General features: G+C 40.0%; 1 protein-coding gene across 1 annotated transcript in view; it reads left to right on the top strand.

The window, feature by feature from the left end:
* Positions 1-13,263, top strand: part of HDX (highly divergent homeobox) — a 42,530-nt gene extending 29,267 nt beyond the window's left edge. The window contains exons 6-10 of the mRNA XM_034064046.1: positions 3,001-3,208; positions 6,508-6,587; positions 9,630-9,713; positions 11,899-12,021; positions 12,630-13,263. Of these exons, the coding sequence (XP_033919937.1) occupies positions 3,001-3,208; positions 6,508-6,587; positions 9,630-9,713; positions 11,899-12,021; positions 12,630-12,755 (621 nt within the window). The 3' untranslated portion in view covers positions 12,756-13,263. The remainder of the gene's footprint in view (positions 1-3,000; positions 3,209-6,507; positions 6,588-9,629; positions 9,714-11,898; positions 12,022-12,629) is intronic.
* Positions 13,264-14,873: the final 1,610 nt, after the last annotated feature.

Genomic DNA, 14,873 nt, shown 5'->3' with positions numbered 1-14,873 from the left:
AGTTGCCTAATGCTCTTCCTGTTGGGGGCTCTAGCCCTAGTCTGGATCCACCTCATCCAGAGAGACATTGGAAGAACAGCTCAGAATCTTCCATCTTTATTTTTCCAGTTAAAGTGGAATTTCTGAAGGTCCCAACCTATCTTTCTAGCACATTGACACCCTAACCCCAAAATCTGGGGAGCTGTAATCATGCCTTTGAAGTGGCTCCCTGACAGTCCACTGACTTACGAACTGCTTCAGGGTGTCCTTATGCTGGTTTCTTCTGCTGGACTCCAGCCTTCCTTCCCACACTCTCACTGGTCATCTGTTCAGTCAGAGCTGCAGAAGTTGCTGCTGATTTCATTGCTGGCTACCCTAAGTAGGCTTAATGAGTCTGATGTAATTTACAGATGATGTTTGACCTTTTTAAGGAGGTAATATTTTAGGGATACAGTTAGAATTATTAAGCTGGTTTCCTACATAGAAATACTAGTCTGCTTTTACACTCATCATTGTAGTGCTCCACAATATTCACTGTTAAATGCAGCATACAGGGTATGGAACCTTATTGTTTTTCTTTCCCATTCTAATTTGAGATACTATAAAAATATATTTGTCTTCTGTGACATATTCAGTACGTTGAATGAGAGTTGTTCTGCTTTGAAAGGTACGAATAAAGACAAGATCTGCCTTTCCCAAGTGCCTCAATTTTTTGCTGAATCTTTAGTAAAAAAGAAGTAGATTCACTTTTAAATTTGACAATTGTTTGCACTATTTATTACCTCATTATTATTCTCATGATCATAAGATTATGAGAGAATTTAAAGAATGGCAACACGCTGCTTGGGAAAAAGAGACATAGGCATGGAAGGGGCCACTTGTGTGTGGGTTTTAATTCTTTCTTTCCCCAAACTGTACAAAGATATCTATGTAGTTCTCTGTGTTCCTGTTTTGCATTCTTCAAAGAGGAAAATTAGGAACCTGGGAAAGCCGGGATCACCCAACAAAAATGGTTTACCAGAAATAGTGTTACACAAGCCATATTTTAGCTAGGGAAAGAGATTCAGCTTTAAAAACAAAGTACTTCTTTTTTTTCCCAGGCTTGCACATCATGAAACTATCTTTAGTATTTGGTATTTTTTAATGTTTCTGTTTGATAATCAAGATATTATAAACAAAAAGGTTTTTACTAAACTTTTTCATGGTGTTTATCACAACTTTAGTTAAAGAAAGTGTGATAGGGAAGAGGAGCAATGCAGGTGTTCCTGAAATAAGGCCAGAGTAGTGTTTAGCGTATCTTTAAAGAAAAAATCCTATACTATTTTAATGTGTTTGGTAAACTCTGTTGGAACATGGAGTTTATGGAAAGGATGTGCATTTTTGCCATGCCCTGAGTGTATGTTTTCAAAACCAGGAACTGTCCATGCTTTCTAGAGGTACATTTGATCTTTAACAGTACAGAACTTACAGCACTAAGCATGATTCAGAACCTAGGAACAACTATGCTGTGGTTGTCCATTGTGCATCCGTCATCATCACAGTAATCAGACACACTCTGTGTGCTGCCAACTGACATGGCCAAACTCCCCCATTCTCCAGGCCAGTGCTTGGACAGGTCCTGGAGCAATCAGGATGGTCCCACTAGTGCCATCAGCACTGTTCTTGTGGTTTAGATAGTGTGAAAGGGAGATGAATTCCAGGTGAGGATGACTGGAATTTAGTAGTTGCCAAAGAATTGATTCCTGGCTTTGGGAAGAATTTTTGGATGCCAGTGGGGAAGTGACTTGGAACAAAGTATCTGGGGTACCAGTGCTGTTAAGCAGAATTGAAATTAGATGAGAAGTCAAAAGGCCTGAGTAATGCAAGGGAAGGGAAGGAGTTAGGAGGTGACGAGTTGCAGACAGTCTTTACTACATCATGTGAAACTCAAAAATCATTAAAGACTCTATTTTAGCCTTGCCTTTATCAGGGAAATCACATTCACATTTAAACAGATCCACGTGGAGAATTTTGAACGTGACTTTTGGTTTGGTGTTCTGGGTTTTGTTCAGTTTTTCTTTTTTTGGAACTCAGTTTTACTTAAAGCCTCTGAACCCATCCCATCATGAATCAGTTTCCAGGTTCCTTGGTCCTGGACCTGTTTTATCTCCCACTACTATTTATAAGTATGCTTTTATATACCTTACTACAAGCAGTGTTTCTTAAACACTTATTTTCCAGCCAAAGAGGATGGAAGAACAATATTGCTGTGAACTTGATTCTGCTAAATTATGTTCTGTCAGCAAAGTGGAGTGATGTGGAGCTATCACCTTGGATGATTTCTTCTGTGCTGTAGGAAATCCTAGAATAGGTGGACCATTTGGGTCATTGGATGCTTTGGTCCCCTTATGTAAGTTGCAGAGTGAGAGAACCTTAGGTTAAAATAACTGAATTTATGTGGGGAGAGACCTTACAAGGTCAGTAATGTTACTCTTCATTCAGAGCAGGATTGACATCCCTGGCAGTGTTCAAGACCAGGTTGGATGAAGCCTTAGGTGATAGGGTTTAGTGTGAGGTGTCCCTGCCCATGGCAGGGGGGTTGGAACTGGATGATCTTAAGGTCCTTTCCAACCCTAACTGTTCTATGATTCTAAGACAGCAGTTCAGTTCTTACCATGTTGTCCAGTAAGATGTTGAGTACCTCCAAGGCTGGAGGTGCCAGGATTTCTATGGACGAAATGTTCCCGTGCCTCAATGTAAAGCCTTATGTTTTATATTCCCTTAATTCCAGGCAGAGCTTCCCTTGCTGTGTTGTTTCTTTTCCTTCTGCTGTGCACCTCCTTTTCTCCCTTGTACTGGAGGTCTGAACCTGGACACAGTATTCCAGCAAGTAGCCTCATGAGGGTCAGATACCAGCAAATAGCACCTCCTTTGAATTGCTGGCTACAGTTTTGTAGTTTAGATGTGTTGATTTCACTTCGATATGGGCCTGTTGTTTTTGTTCTAGTTTCTGATATCATTCATGTTTATTTCTCTTACAAGACTTGGATTGGGAATCGAAGACGGAAATACCGTTTAATGGGGATTGAGGTCCCACCCCCTAGAGGAGGTCCTGCTGATTTCTCTGATCAATCTGAATTTGTTTCTAAATCAGCACTTAATCCAGGAGAGGAAACTGCTACTGAAGTGGGGGATGATAATGATAGGAATGATGAAGTATCAATCTGCTTATCTGAAGGAAGCTCACAAGGTATTTGAAAATGCAGTTACTACTGTGCATATATTTTAATGTTGTGCAGTGTGCATGCTTTGGATTCTGTGTTGTACACATTCAAAACCGTCTCGAGTGTCTAACAGTCACAAGTTACCTGCCTTTGCTATATTGAAGGTACTGTTTGGTCTCTTTACCTCTATATGAATTCTGTTGGGTTTGCTATCACAAAGCTTGCAGAAACCTTTTATAAGAACCCTGTTTCTGCCAAATTCATGTGAAGTTAAATGACAAGTTCACAATTTGCTGCTACAGCTGAAAGATGGACAGAGAGTGTAAATGTATGCAATTCACTTTCCTAGGAAGCCAGGTTTAAAACATGCTCTCTCCTAGTGGGCCAGTTCTACACAGCCAGCTTGAACATGCATTCCTGTGAGCCTGAATCACACCAGCCATTGTCATCTAAACAAGCACTAATGCCTGCAAACCTGCTTCCTTTGGGCTGACCAGAGCTATATACTTAGTTTTCCTGATACTAAACTCACACTGATGAGAGGCATTCAGAAGATACATGAGCTCAGAGCTGCTCTTGAACTAAAAGCTTCACAGTATGTCAGAGCAGAGCAGAACTGATGCCATTAAGCTGTCTGCTGTGCATGCATGGTCTGTGCCAAGCAAATACAAACCAGCAGAAAAGATCAAAGTCAGTAGCAGGGGACTACTCAGAAAGCCTTAGAACTGCACATACAGGGGCTCTCTGTGTTCTCAGTAAACTGCATGATCTTGAGTGATAAGTGTCTTGAACTTAATTCCCTTTTACTCCACCTCCCAGAACCCCATGACCACATTAAATGGATCTCTCCCTTTCCCTTTTGTACATGAGCACTCTGGGCCTCCTAGGGCAGATGAGCTCCTGCTCGGCACATGCACTAGCTTCACAAGCTTTACTAATTGCTCCCAGTGCTTCTGATTAGAAGAGATCAAGAAAGCCTTTGCTTTCTAAACTAAAAGAAAGTCTGATCTAGTGCATGTTATTGCAGCTTAATATGCCAGACTTGATCTTGTCACTTTGTCAGAGCAATTTAAAGGAAAGAACTAGAAAAACGGGAGAACTGCTGGGATTGAATTTGTGATAGCTTTGTCATATTCTGCTCTAAAGAGAATAGGATGATTAAGAAATGGGTCAAGTGATTGAAAGCCAAGTGAGGTGCAGAATCTAAGAGTCCTTGATTTGCCTGAGGTGTGGAAGGAACTGATTTAGTCAGATCTACTTGAAAGAAAATGGTGACAGGGGAAGAATCTGTATTCTCTATAGCTTAACATGAGGAATAACACCCCATTTATCAAACCAGGCTTTCATAAAACAAGGTAAGGCTGTAAGTAGATTATTAGAGCCAGAGCTTAAGGAAGTGCAAGAAAACTATAGGATTTCCACAGTATCCATGAATCCCACTTTCATTCCTTTATTCTACCAGAAAAACTATTTCTATTCATTTCTTCAGTTCAAAGGTGTAGGTTTCAAAGGTGTAGGTTTCACTGCTGCAGCTCTGCTTATTTTGAACTTCTTGGAAAATAGTTGTACTGGGAATCATGTACTGCTCAGTCACAGATCTGTGATTGTTTTCATGGCTGAGAACTATAACTTTTGGTCCCAGTTTAATAAAGAAAAAACCAAAACCACAACAACAAAAACCACTCTAAAAGACAGGAAGAAGGTATTTTTAGTCATGTAATTAGAGTGAAAGTGTTGCTGGTGCTTGCTTTTAAAATGTAGCGTGTAAATATGAAAGCAAGAAGCAGTACTCTGATGGAAAATGCAGCATTCAAGTTCTCATAATGCCTTACCTTTTTAATGTATGTTAATTGAATCCATACTTTGTGTAAATGAATCTGTGGAAGCCATTGTAGCTGTGCCAGTTTATATTAGCTGAGGATGAATATTTAAAGAGTTGGAAGTCCTGTAGGGAGTTGCTTCATTCAACTCTTGGGTCCAAGTGGTGGCTGTCAGTGGCTGGTGCTTTAGAATGTGTCAGAGACCCTGAGGGGCACCTTCAGTGACCTTCACTCTTCTGAGTGGAATGATAGCATTGTATATTGCTCCATGCCTAGAGCTCTCCCATTTGAACCCATTTGCTTTTGCTGCTAGCAGAAATCTTCCCCTGAAATTGTGACCAGGGACAGATTAAACTTTTTTGCAACAGCTTCAGATGAGATTCGCTCAGTTTTGAGATATTTAACTGGCAGAAAACTCATTTAAAACAATTAACTCTCTGTGTTAATGGTCTGGCCTAAATACTCTCCTGCCTTTGCAAGTGTTGGTAATGTCCAGATAAATCCTGTTACCCCTGTGTTTGTGTAGAAGTGATATACCCCTGGATCATAATCTGCCCTCTTTCAGTAACCCATCTGAACGCTTGCTGCCCCTTCACTCACCATGCCTCTCTTCCCCTCTAGATGTGATAGTTGGACTGTTTGACCCTTCTTATGCAATCTCTGCCCTTTGTAGAACTCTCTAACTTTACTAGCACTTGGAATGAGTTTATTTCCAATTAATAGCCTTGCTGTTAATGACATAATTTAAGATTGTATCACAGCTGTCTTACTTCTATATTTTATTTACTGATTTGCCATTTTATCACCCATTTTCTTCTTAACATTTTATACATGTGGAGAATTAAAGTAAATCTGAGAAACATGCTTAATCATAGAGATGAATAGGCTTATCTTTGTTCACTTTGGTCGTAGTTAGGGCTAATAGAATCATCTAGTCCTTGTGACTGAAATCTAAGGATAAGATTTGCTCTGTTCTCAGGTGTGTTCTTTGCTTATACATAAGATAGTGGAGTAAGTTCACCAGGAATAAGTATTTGCCATAGAAGAATCAAATAATATCTTTGATCAGTTTTTGGTTCAAGGCTAATAAGTGTCTGCAAGGAGGGGATGGGATTCTGTTGTGTATCCTATTGTGTATCTGTTCAGGGCATGTAGGAATTTTCATGTAGTAATTAAGGCAAAAAAAAGTGATGTGAAACTCTTCATTACTTCAATTTTCCAACCTGAATCTAAAAGTAGGAGGAGTTTGGTGCATTGCAAGAGAGTAACTTAAGTATTCCTGTTGCTTCAGGTAGTAATTGGCCTTACTTTGCCCTGAAATACTTGTGATATTTCATCTTGTCTAATAAGACATACAGTACTTTTTATGAATAGATAGATGCTTCTGTATCTAATGTGACAGATGTGACATTTACTTAATGGTAGATTATTGAAGAAACAAATTATTGTTCCTTCAGCATGAAATTTGAATGAAATCTGAAAAAATAAATGATTTATTTCTGCAGAAGAGACAAATGAAGCTCTTCAGAATGAAGAAATCGGTCACAAAGATGATGACCAGAATCCCGCATCGACTGATAATGTGGTATGTAAACCTTTCCTTTTCCACTTATATGACCTCTTTAATTGCCAACGTTGAGGTTGTTGTCCAACACTAGTGTTTTTTCACTAGGTGAAAGCTTCACTTCAGTGTACTAAGAGTCGTCCTAACTGGTAGAGCACTAAAAGAAACTGTACTAAAGGTACTAAAACACAGAGCTATGCATGTACAGTATAAATGGAATTACATGGCTTTCTCTGTATTATAACAACCTGGTGTACTTTTTCTGCAATGCAAAGCACAATGCTTGGGTAGTGCTTCTTAAATCCCTAGTGCAGTAAAACAGTAAGAATAAAGTCACCAGAATAATAATGGACAATGGTTGTTGGTAGCTTTAATAAAGTTGGGTACCACTAGCACTTCTCTCCATAGGTAACCTCAAATACATGAGATCACACCCAGATGGGTTTGTACTCTTCATTCCCATACCCTTGACAAGGCATTATTTAGATGTTTCTTGTTTTCTCACTTGCATTCACATTGAGTCACAAACAGTTCTTCTTGCTGTTTTTAATTGTCTGCAGTGAGACAAGGAAGGAAAGACAGAGGGAGGAATCATGGCAAATAATGCAATATATCCCCTTTGTTTAGCCTGCCTTCTCTCAAATTAGAAGAAGGGAGAGGAGGAAGAGGAGAGAAGACACTGAGTGGTAGGGTAATTTGTATCTTAAAAGTTATCTGCAGAATGAACAGGTGATGGTCCCAGTTCCCAGTTGTGCTCTTTTTGCAGTCAGAGGTTAAAAGATGGTAGCTCAGAACATGACAAGAAAACTTGTGTTACATTAATCACACAGAACCTGAAATGGGAAAGTGAACAGGAGATTCCCTTCCCTCTGTATATAGGGAGAGGAGAGAAAATCTCCTTTCTTTTGTTAATACATGATCATCTTTTGTGTAAACTGAAATGCTGTGGCTGTATTTTCTGTGGTTGCCTGAATAGACACAGCAGCCTTTTTCCTTTCTGTTTACCTTTATGGCCTGCTGTGACCTTAGATATAATCACTCTTGAGTTCCAGCCTGATGCATTCACCATGGAGATGCAGAATGTAAAATGACAAAAGGTTTGCAAAGATGATGTCCAAGAGACTGAGCTCGCCAGTTGTCTGAACTCCAGCATTATATTACTGGAAATGAATGGGGGAAATAGGAGAAGCTTTTTCATACTCTGTTCTGAAAATACTGTAGCAAATTCGTTTTAATCTATGCAGCTAAAATTGGACTAACATACATTGGGCTTGCATGAGAGAGACAGTTTTCTGATTTGAAATTCTAATCTGTTCCTTCCCCTACTATCTTACAATGTATAATTATAAGAAAGATCGTGTGAATGTTTGGCATTTATTTAGACACTCTTTCCTCAAGCTGAGGCTGCAAACAAAAATATTTGAGTCACAGTGTTACTCAGGGTATGATATAGCAGCAGATCTTTGTGACATTAAGCCTTTGAAATGTTATCGCTTCAGCTGGGTTGTCAGACACTGAGGCACACACAATGTGCTTTACCCTCCCTGTCTTCAACACAAGCTTGAGAGCTTGGTGGGTACTGCCAGTGAGAGATGCTAACCTCTCCTGGAGGATTCTCCTAGAGGAAAGTTCTGATGCTTGGGCTGCAGGTTGATGAAATACACACACAGGCTGCAGGGAAGAAACCTCCTCTAAGGTAACACCTGAAGAGCCAAGCACTGAAGTGTGCTGTGTCAGTGTGGTCCTTGCCTACATTGTCTTGTGTACTAAAAACACAGTAAAATTGCTTTGGCTTATTAAATGAAGTCTCATAAATAGTTAAAACAGCCAGAACAATAGAAAATAGTTAAAAAAACCAAACCCTTCTTAGACTATTACAGCTTCCCTCTCCAAAATATGGAGGTTTTTTTGGGGTGCAGTCTGGGCTGTTTTGGGATACAGGGTGTATTTTGGGGCTCAAATGTGGCTATTTTGTGCTCCTGACCCCCCTTTTGCCCCCCCTCAGTCTCCCCCATGCTGCCCCAGGGGTGGCCCTGTCCTAGGGTGCCTCCCCTGCCCCCCCCCCCCACCCCATGGTAGTAGCCTCCCCCTGCAGCATCATCATCTTGGTTGTAGGTTATAGTTCCATCCAGGCAGTCATCCTTCTGAGTTCTGTTAAAAAGTGCCATTCTTACCACTCTGTAATTCAAATTCATCCTCTCTGTTTGAGGCCTAGCTTAGATACGAATAAAACTCTCATTGAGGCACTGAAAATGTGCACATTTTGTTATTTCTCCTATTGACATAACCTTTTAGCATCATTTTCTTGCACAAGAACATTTTCTGTTGGGACAGAACACGAGAGTGGTAAACAATATAAAAGTAAATGAGGCATGACTGGAATGTATTTCTAAGTTCTAAACAGCATTAAGCATTAGGCTTGGCCTTTAACATTGTACTTCAGGTATCTTTAGAAGCCCAGTACAAAAACCTCCCAAGAATCTTTGTGAGTTAAGTGAAAATGTCCATGTGTATGCATTTAGAACTGTCCTTTGTATCAAAATCCTCTACTGTTTAGGGCATTTGACTTGCACTGTGGCCAAAGAAGGCCAAGGGAGACCTTTGTTTTTCAGGCAAGAAGTAGGTCAGTTAGGACTTGCCTGTCACTTGCCATAATGTCTGTTTTGCTCCAGAGGAGTAAACTTCCATAACCTCCTTTGCCTTGCAGGAGGTCTTCAACAAAAGGCTTACGGAATAAAATGCAGGCTTGTGCAGGCTGTAATGAGTTATTATATGCAGCTTAGTGCCAAAAGCATGGTGACATACAGCTCCTCCTTTGTAAACAGCCAGAGTCACCAGGGCAGCCACTCTGAGTACCATCAGTTGCAGTTTGGATTCTCCCTGGATCCTGTGGCTGAGGTGCATGATTGCCATCTAATGGGGGCTGCACAATTCAGTTTCCCAGGTGCAAACAGAAGGTCCTGTTACCTTCATCCTTTCATGCTGTTTGTGATACAGGTTGCTGTTTGTTTGTCTAATCTGTGCATTTGAATATTTGGAATGAGCCCTTTACTTCTCTTTCAGAAAATAGAAATTATAGATGATGAAGAAAGTGATATGATAAGTAATTCTGAAGTGGATCAAATGAGTTCTCTTTTGGATTACAAGGTGAGTAATTAGGCTATATAATGTTAAGCAGGATAGTCCACAGAAAAGTTCTAGATGGCTGTATCTGTAAGGAATTTGGGAAAGGCATGTGGGAGCCTGCAGCTCCTCTGCTTTTATCATGGCACTGCACAGAATACATCTCCTCATCCCATTTACAGCCAGATTCTCACAGTGCAGTGCAGAACATGTCTGAATGCAGGAGTTGTGGGAGGGAGGAAAAGCAGTTGGATACCTGGCAAGCTGCTGTCATCTGCCACATGGGAAAAGTTATGCATGCGTTCCTGCTATCCTAAGAGTTACTGTGGTGTTCTGTGTTGTGTATTGGTGGTGGTTTTACCTATGTAGCAGGCTTTTTAAGCTCAAAATCAGGCATGTTCTACTAGTGATAATCAATTCCAAAGTAACAAATAGATCATCTTTTCAGAACAAAAGTTCCTCCTTCAAGCAGTGTTTTCCTGGTAAGGGCAGTGGAGAATGAATATGGAGAGGGAATGACCTTTTCTTAATGTCACCTGTCACCACTGTGAAAGGCTCGTTGTGACAGCATGCCCTACAGAACCTTGTTTGTCGGGCTGCTGTTTGACATTAGTGATTGGTCTTTGTGCCTGTGTTTTCTGTGTAAATCTGAATTCCTTCTTTGGCTGGGCAAAACCCATTGCTAAATAGGCTACTTGGAAGTTCCCATCAGAAAGAAATACATTCAGCTGATTTTCTTCTGAAAGCCTCATAATTGCAGCCTCATTAGAGCCATTATAACCTGAAACAGTATGGTGAGCAATGTGTTGACTGAAGAAATGTGACTTTTCTGGGGCAAAAACTTCACAAAATAACAACTCTTTTAAAGGCTTGTAACAAACTTTGCAGTTCATCACACAATCTCACCTTTTCATATCAACTAAAGTTGAATTACAGCCAGTCTAGCAAACGTAAGCATGAGTAACAGAGCATAGTTCTGTGTTAAAGAAATACTATTTTTTCATTAAAACAAAATGCCAGCTACAAATCCACTATTGAAATTTGCTTTTGTAATTATTTGCTGCCACCAAAACCAACCATATTGTATGCAAACATGCCAACCTAATGAATCATATGGTTGTATAAGCAAGGGTGGGTTCTTTCTTGCCTCTGATACCCCTGAGTAAATGCGACACTTCACATGATCTTATGGAGGATGCACATTTGGTGCTACTGATCAGAAACCTTTTGCAGAGATGCACAATGACTTTGATCTTGAGAAGTGAACTGTTTATTCAGGTTAGGTGTCTTTGCAAAGGTAAATAACCAGAGGGAATTAATTTGAGCTCTGCACTGATCAACAGATGTGGTGGTTTGATCTTGCATAGCAATCAGTGGGTAGGTTTGAAGGAGAAGAGGAATTTGGCATAAAGTATTTATCAGATCTGAGTTTTTAATTCATTTTGTTATTTTTATAGTAATTTGCAAGTAGAGTAACACACGTTTATGCAAAGGTTGTAAGTCTTATGCAAGCCACAGCATGCACATTATTGCTAATTCTCACTTCCACAAATAAGTTCCTGTTTCTTGTGTAACTGAAAGATCTTGGGGAGGTTGGTGAGCTGATACATGTCAAACTCAGCTGCAGCAGAGGATGCTGTATTTTAAGCTGGGGTAGCTTTGAGGAATGTTTAGGTTTGTTTCTGTGGTCTTTGTGCCAAGCCTTCTTGGCATTTATTTGCTGTGTCTTCTCACAGTCACCCTGCCCTTTGAAGATCACTTCTAGGAAGAGACCTGGACTTTGTTTTTCCATTTTAAAATGGAATTAGAGGTCATCCTTATGAAATAAAAAGCAGTGCTGCTTTAACAGCTTCATGTCAAACTTTGGCCCAAGTCATTAATGCTTTAATGATAATTCTGAAGTGCTTTGTCTGCGTGTAACACAGCTGACTGTCACGTCTCTTGGGGAGGATGAGGAGAGATGAAATGGCATATGCATTTGCAGGCTTAGCAAGACACTGCTGGTCCTCATTGAAGCATGCATTGTTCTGTAATTCTGTACCTATAGAAGTTTTGGCTGTAATTAACATTGATTTGGGCAGGAATCATAATAAATACAACTTTACTCATTTTCACTAAAACCCATTCAGTATTAACACAAGTACGTTTAGGTGTCATTACAAAGATGCAGTCCATTATTTCCAGTACTTGATGTCATTGTCCCCCACAGAATGAAGAAGTCAGATTCATTGAGAATCAGTTGGAGAATCACAAACAGAAGTATTTTGAACTACAGACGTTTACTCGGAGTTTGATACTTGCTATTAAATCAGATGATAAAGAACAGCAGCAGGTAAGCCTTGAAGTAGGTTTTAATACTGGAAGATGTTTGTCATTTTGTGTTCTGTCACTCCTTTACTTTTATTCTGTAGAGCCCAGAGGCTCAAATTCTGATGAGGGCAGCGTTGTGCTGAGCATCTTGTAGACAAAGAAAAGCTGAACCTTAAAACAAAAGAAAGATCTTGCAATCTACACAAGCAATGACATAGACAAGGAAGTCTGACTTTTACAAAGGGACTGACAGTGAACCAGTGTACATTGAGGGACTGGGATTTGTCTGTTGTGAGAGCTGAGATGTGAGATTTAGGCTTCTTTGCTTGCACTGCACCACATCTAATACACAGCACTTCTAATGGTTGGTTGGATCATGTCTTGTATGGGTAACATTCTGAGCTTTATTTAGGAAGAGACTTTGGTGTTACTATTTTTTTCCTTTGCCTTTAAGATACATCATCTTGGACAATGTTTTTCCCTCCAGTATTGATCTGACCTCTTGTTTTAGCCATCCCATACTAACAGACTGAAAAGCTCAACAAAGTTTTCTCACTATATATTAAGACATTTGAATGCTGACACAAAACCTCTCCCTAATACTGTATTGTAATATGTTGTTACTTACAGGCACTGCTCTCAGACTTACCTCCTGAATTAGAAGAAATGGATTTCAACCATGCATCCCCAGAGCCTGATGATACCTCATTCAGCTTGTCGTCTTTATCGGAGAAAAACGCCTCAGACAGTTTGTGACTTAGTTGGGTTTTAACTGACAAATAAAGAAACCCCACGGAACGTGCAGGTTTCAAGAGAGCAGCATTTTGCTATCCAGTGTTCTTCAGTCCAAAAAGAGAGCCCGCGGTGAAGTAGACCTCCCTGAAGGATGACTGTAGTACACCATGGCTACAGTTTGCACTGTCAAGAGATTGTGAATGTTGGTTTTGGTAAATGAAAACTGTGTGAGGAAAGGTTTTGCTTTTAGCAGTTTGGCCTTGATTAGGGTAACTTCTGACTTCCCAGAATAACTCTTGCTCTGTAGCAAAGTCTTTTTGAGTAGGGATCTGAGAGTGGAAAACGAATGTCCTGTGGTACAGACAGCTAATTCAGAGTTGCTTACTCACCAGTCCTGTTCATTGGTTTTTTCCCCCATTTTTACTCAGGTAGGTGGACTAAAAATTTGGGATCCAAATAGAATAATGAGCTTTTTAGGACTTATGCTTTGAATCCTTTTGAACATCTGAAATGAAACTGAAGTGGTTTTCATTGTGTGACTTCACATTGTTGAACTTTCCCTTTTCTGACCAAAATAGCTGAAAAAAACTTGGAAAGGCTAACTGAAAAATATTGTCAATATATTATTAAAGAAGCAGTCCTAAGTGTTGCAACAAATTAGATGGATAAGGGAAACCTGATAGCTGCAGAATGCAACTTTCTTATCCTCTCACAGTAGCAATGGGATTAGATGTTTACGCTACAATTTAGGGTTTATGAATGTAGTTACAAAGTCAAAGTCTGAATGCTAAAGTTCTGTTCATTGTTTGAAGTATTGGTTATATATTTTTCCCCAAACTTTGCTCCATTTTATCAAGGCACTGTCATAAATCCACAGCTGGGATTGCATCCTGAAGGGTATTCAAGTGTTTGGAACTGAGTTTTGCAGATCCGCTGTGACCTGGTTTGGAAGTAGCCTGGTCTGACAATGCTTTTGGCAACTGCAGGTGCCATTTCTAAATGGTGACCCTGAGGCAGTGCTGAAATGGATTTCTTCTTTTCCAGCTGTTGCTGACATTTAATCCTTTTAATCATCTGATTAAATGGATGTGCAGACACATTCAGATAAATTTAGTAGGGCATGTAGGTGCATGCCCATATTGTTTGTGCTCTGTAACTTCTAATCTGAATATTCTTCAGCAAGCATTTTAGAAACAGGTATCCAGTCTGGTAAAAGGCCTGATCTTTCAGTTTTATGCCAAATAGTAATTTATGATTCCTTATTCATGCAATACAATAAGCAGTCCCCTTAATTTCAGTGGGAAGGCCAAGGTGTAGCACAGAAAAGCTGGAGTGTTGGGGAAATAACACCTTCTTTTGTTTCCTTTAACACCTGGATTAACTCATGAGTTTTCTTAGTTTATCTGTTCCTCCCTGATCACTTCTACAGCTTTTCTTTTGTGGTGTCAGTACTGAGCTCTGTTCTTTCAGGGGTTTTTCTGTCTCTGTTATTCTTGGGCATGGGATGGGGAGCTGTTAGCAATATTGTTAAATGCCAGCTGCAGAAAGAATAGTAGCAATTTTAAAAACCAAACAAGTCCATAGTTCTGATTACTGTACAATTCAGTTAGTTCCCAGAAGAAATCTTGCCACCTATTCTACACAGTAACCCCACAAAGCTGTTGAGCCTATATTTGGGCTTAGGCATTAATCTTGCAGTAGAATCCCAGGAGAGAGTGGTAGGTTGCTCATCCTTTCACTGCCTGAGCTGAAATGTCACATCCTGGCTGGTAGTTATGTCCTTATTGCCTTACTCAGAGGAGGAGTGGCAATTTTACATGCCTGTTGAAATGACCACCAACCTCATATGAATTCAGGTTTGTAAGCAAGGATCACAGGGCTCTCTTTCAAACGTAACATAGAGCTCAACTGGAATTCTGCTCACTCTGAAAACAATTCCTAAAGGGGTTTCTGGACTGGGTTAACAATGATTTCTGTTACTGTTCTCTCTAGACAGGAAATCTGTGCCACAGACAATGAAACCTCTTGTTTTCTGTGAGCTTTGCTAGAGTAAAAACAAGTACTGTGACTTGCCACTGTTTGGACCCTCATTTCCTGCTTCTTCCACTTAAATTCCCATGAAAAAAGGCAGGATTCTCT

The sequence above is a fragment of the Melopsittacus undulatus genome, chromosome 6 (genome assembly GCF_012275295.1).
Source record: "Melopsittacus undulatus isolate bMelUnd1 chromosome 6, bMelUnd1.mat.Z, whole genome shotgun sequence".
Taxonomy (NCBI): domain Eukaryota; kingdom Metazoa; phylum Chordata; class Aves; order Psittaciformes; family Psittaculidae; genus Melopsittacus; species Melopsittacus undulatus.
Note: the sequence above shows the minus strand (reverse complement) of the source record. Positions and strands in the feature narration are given on the sequence as shown.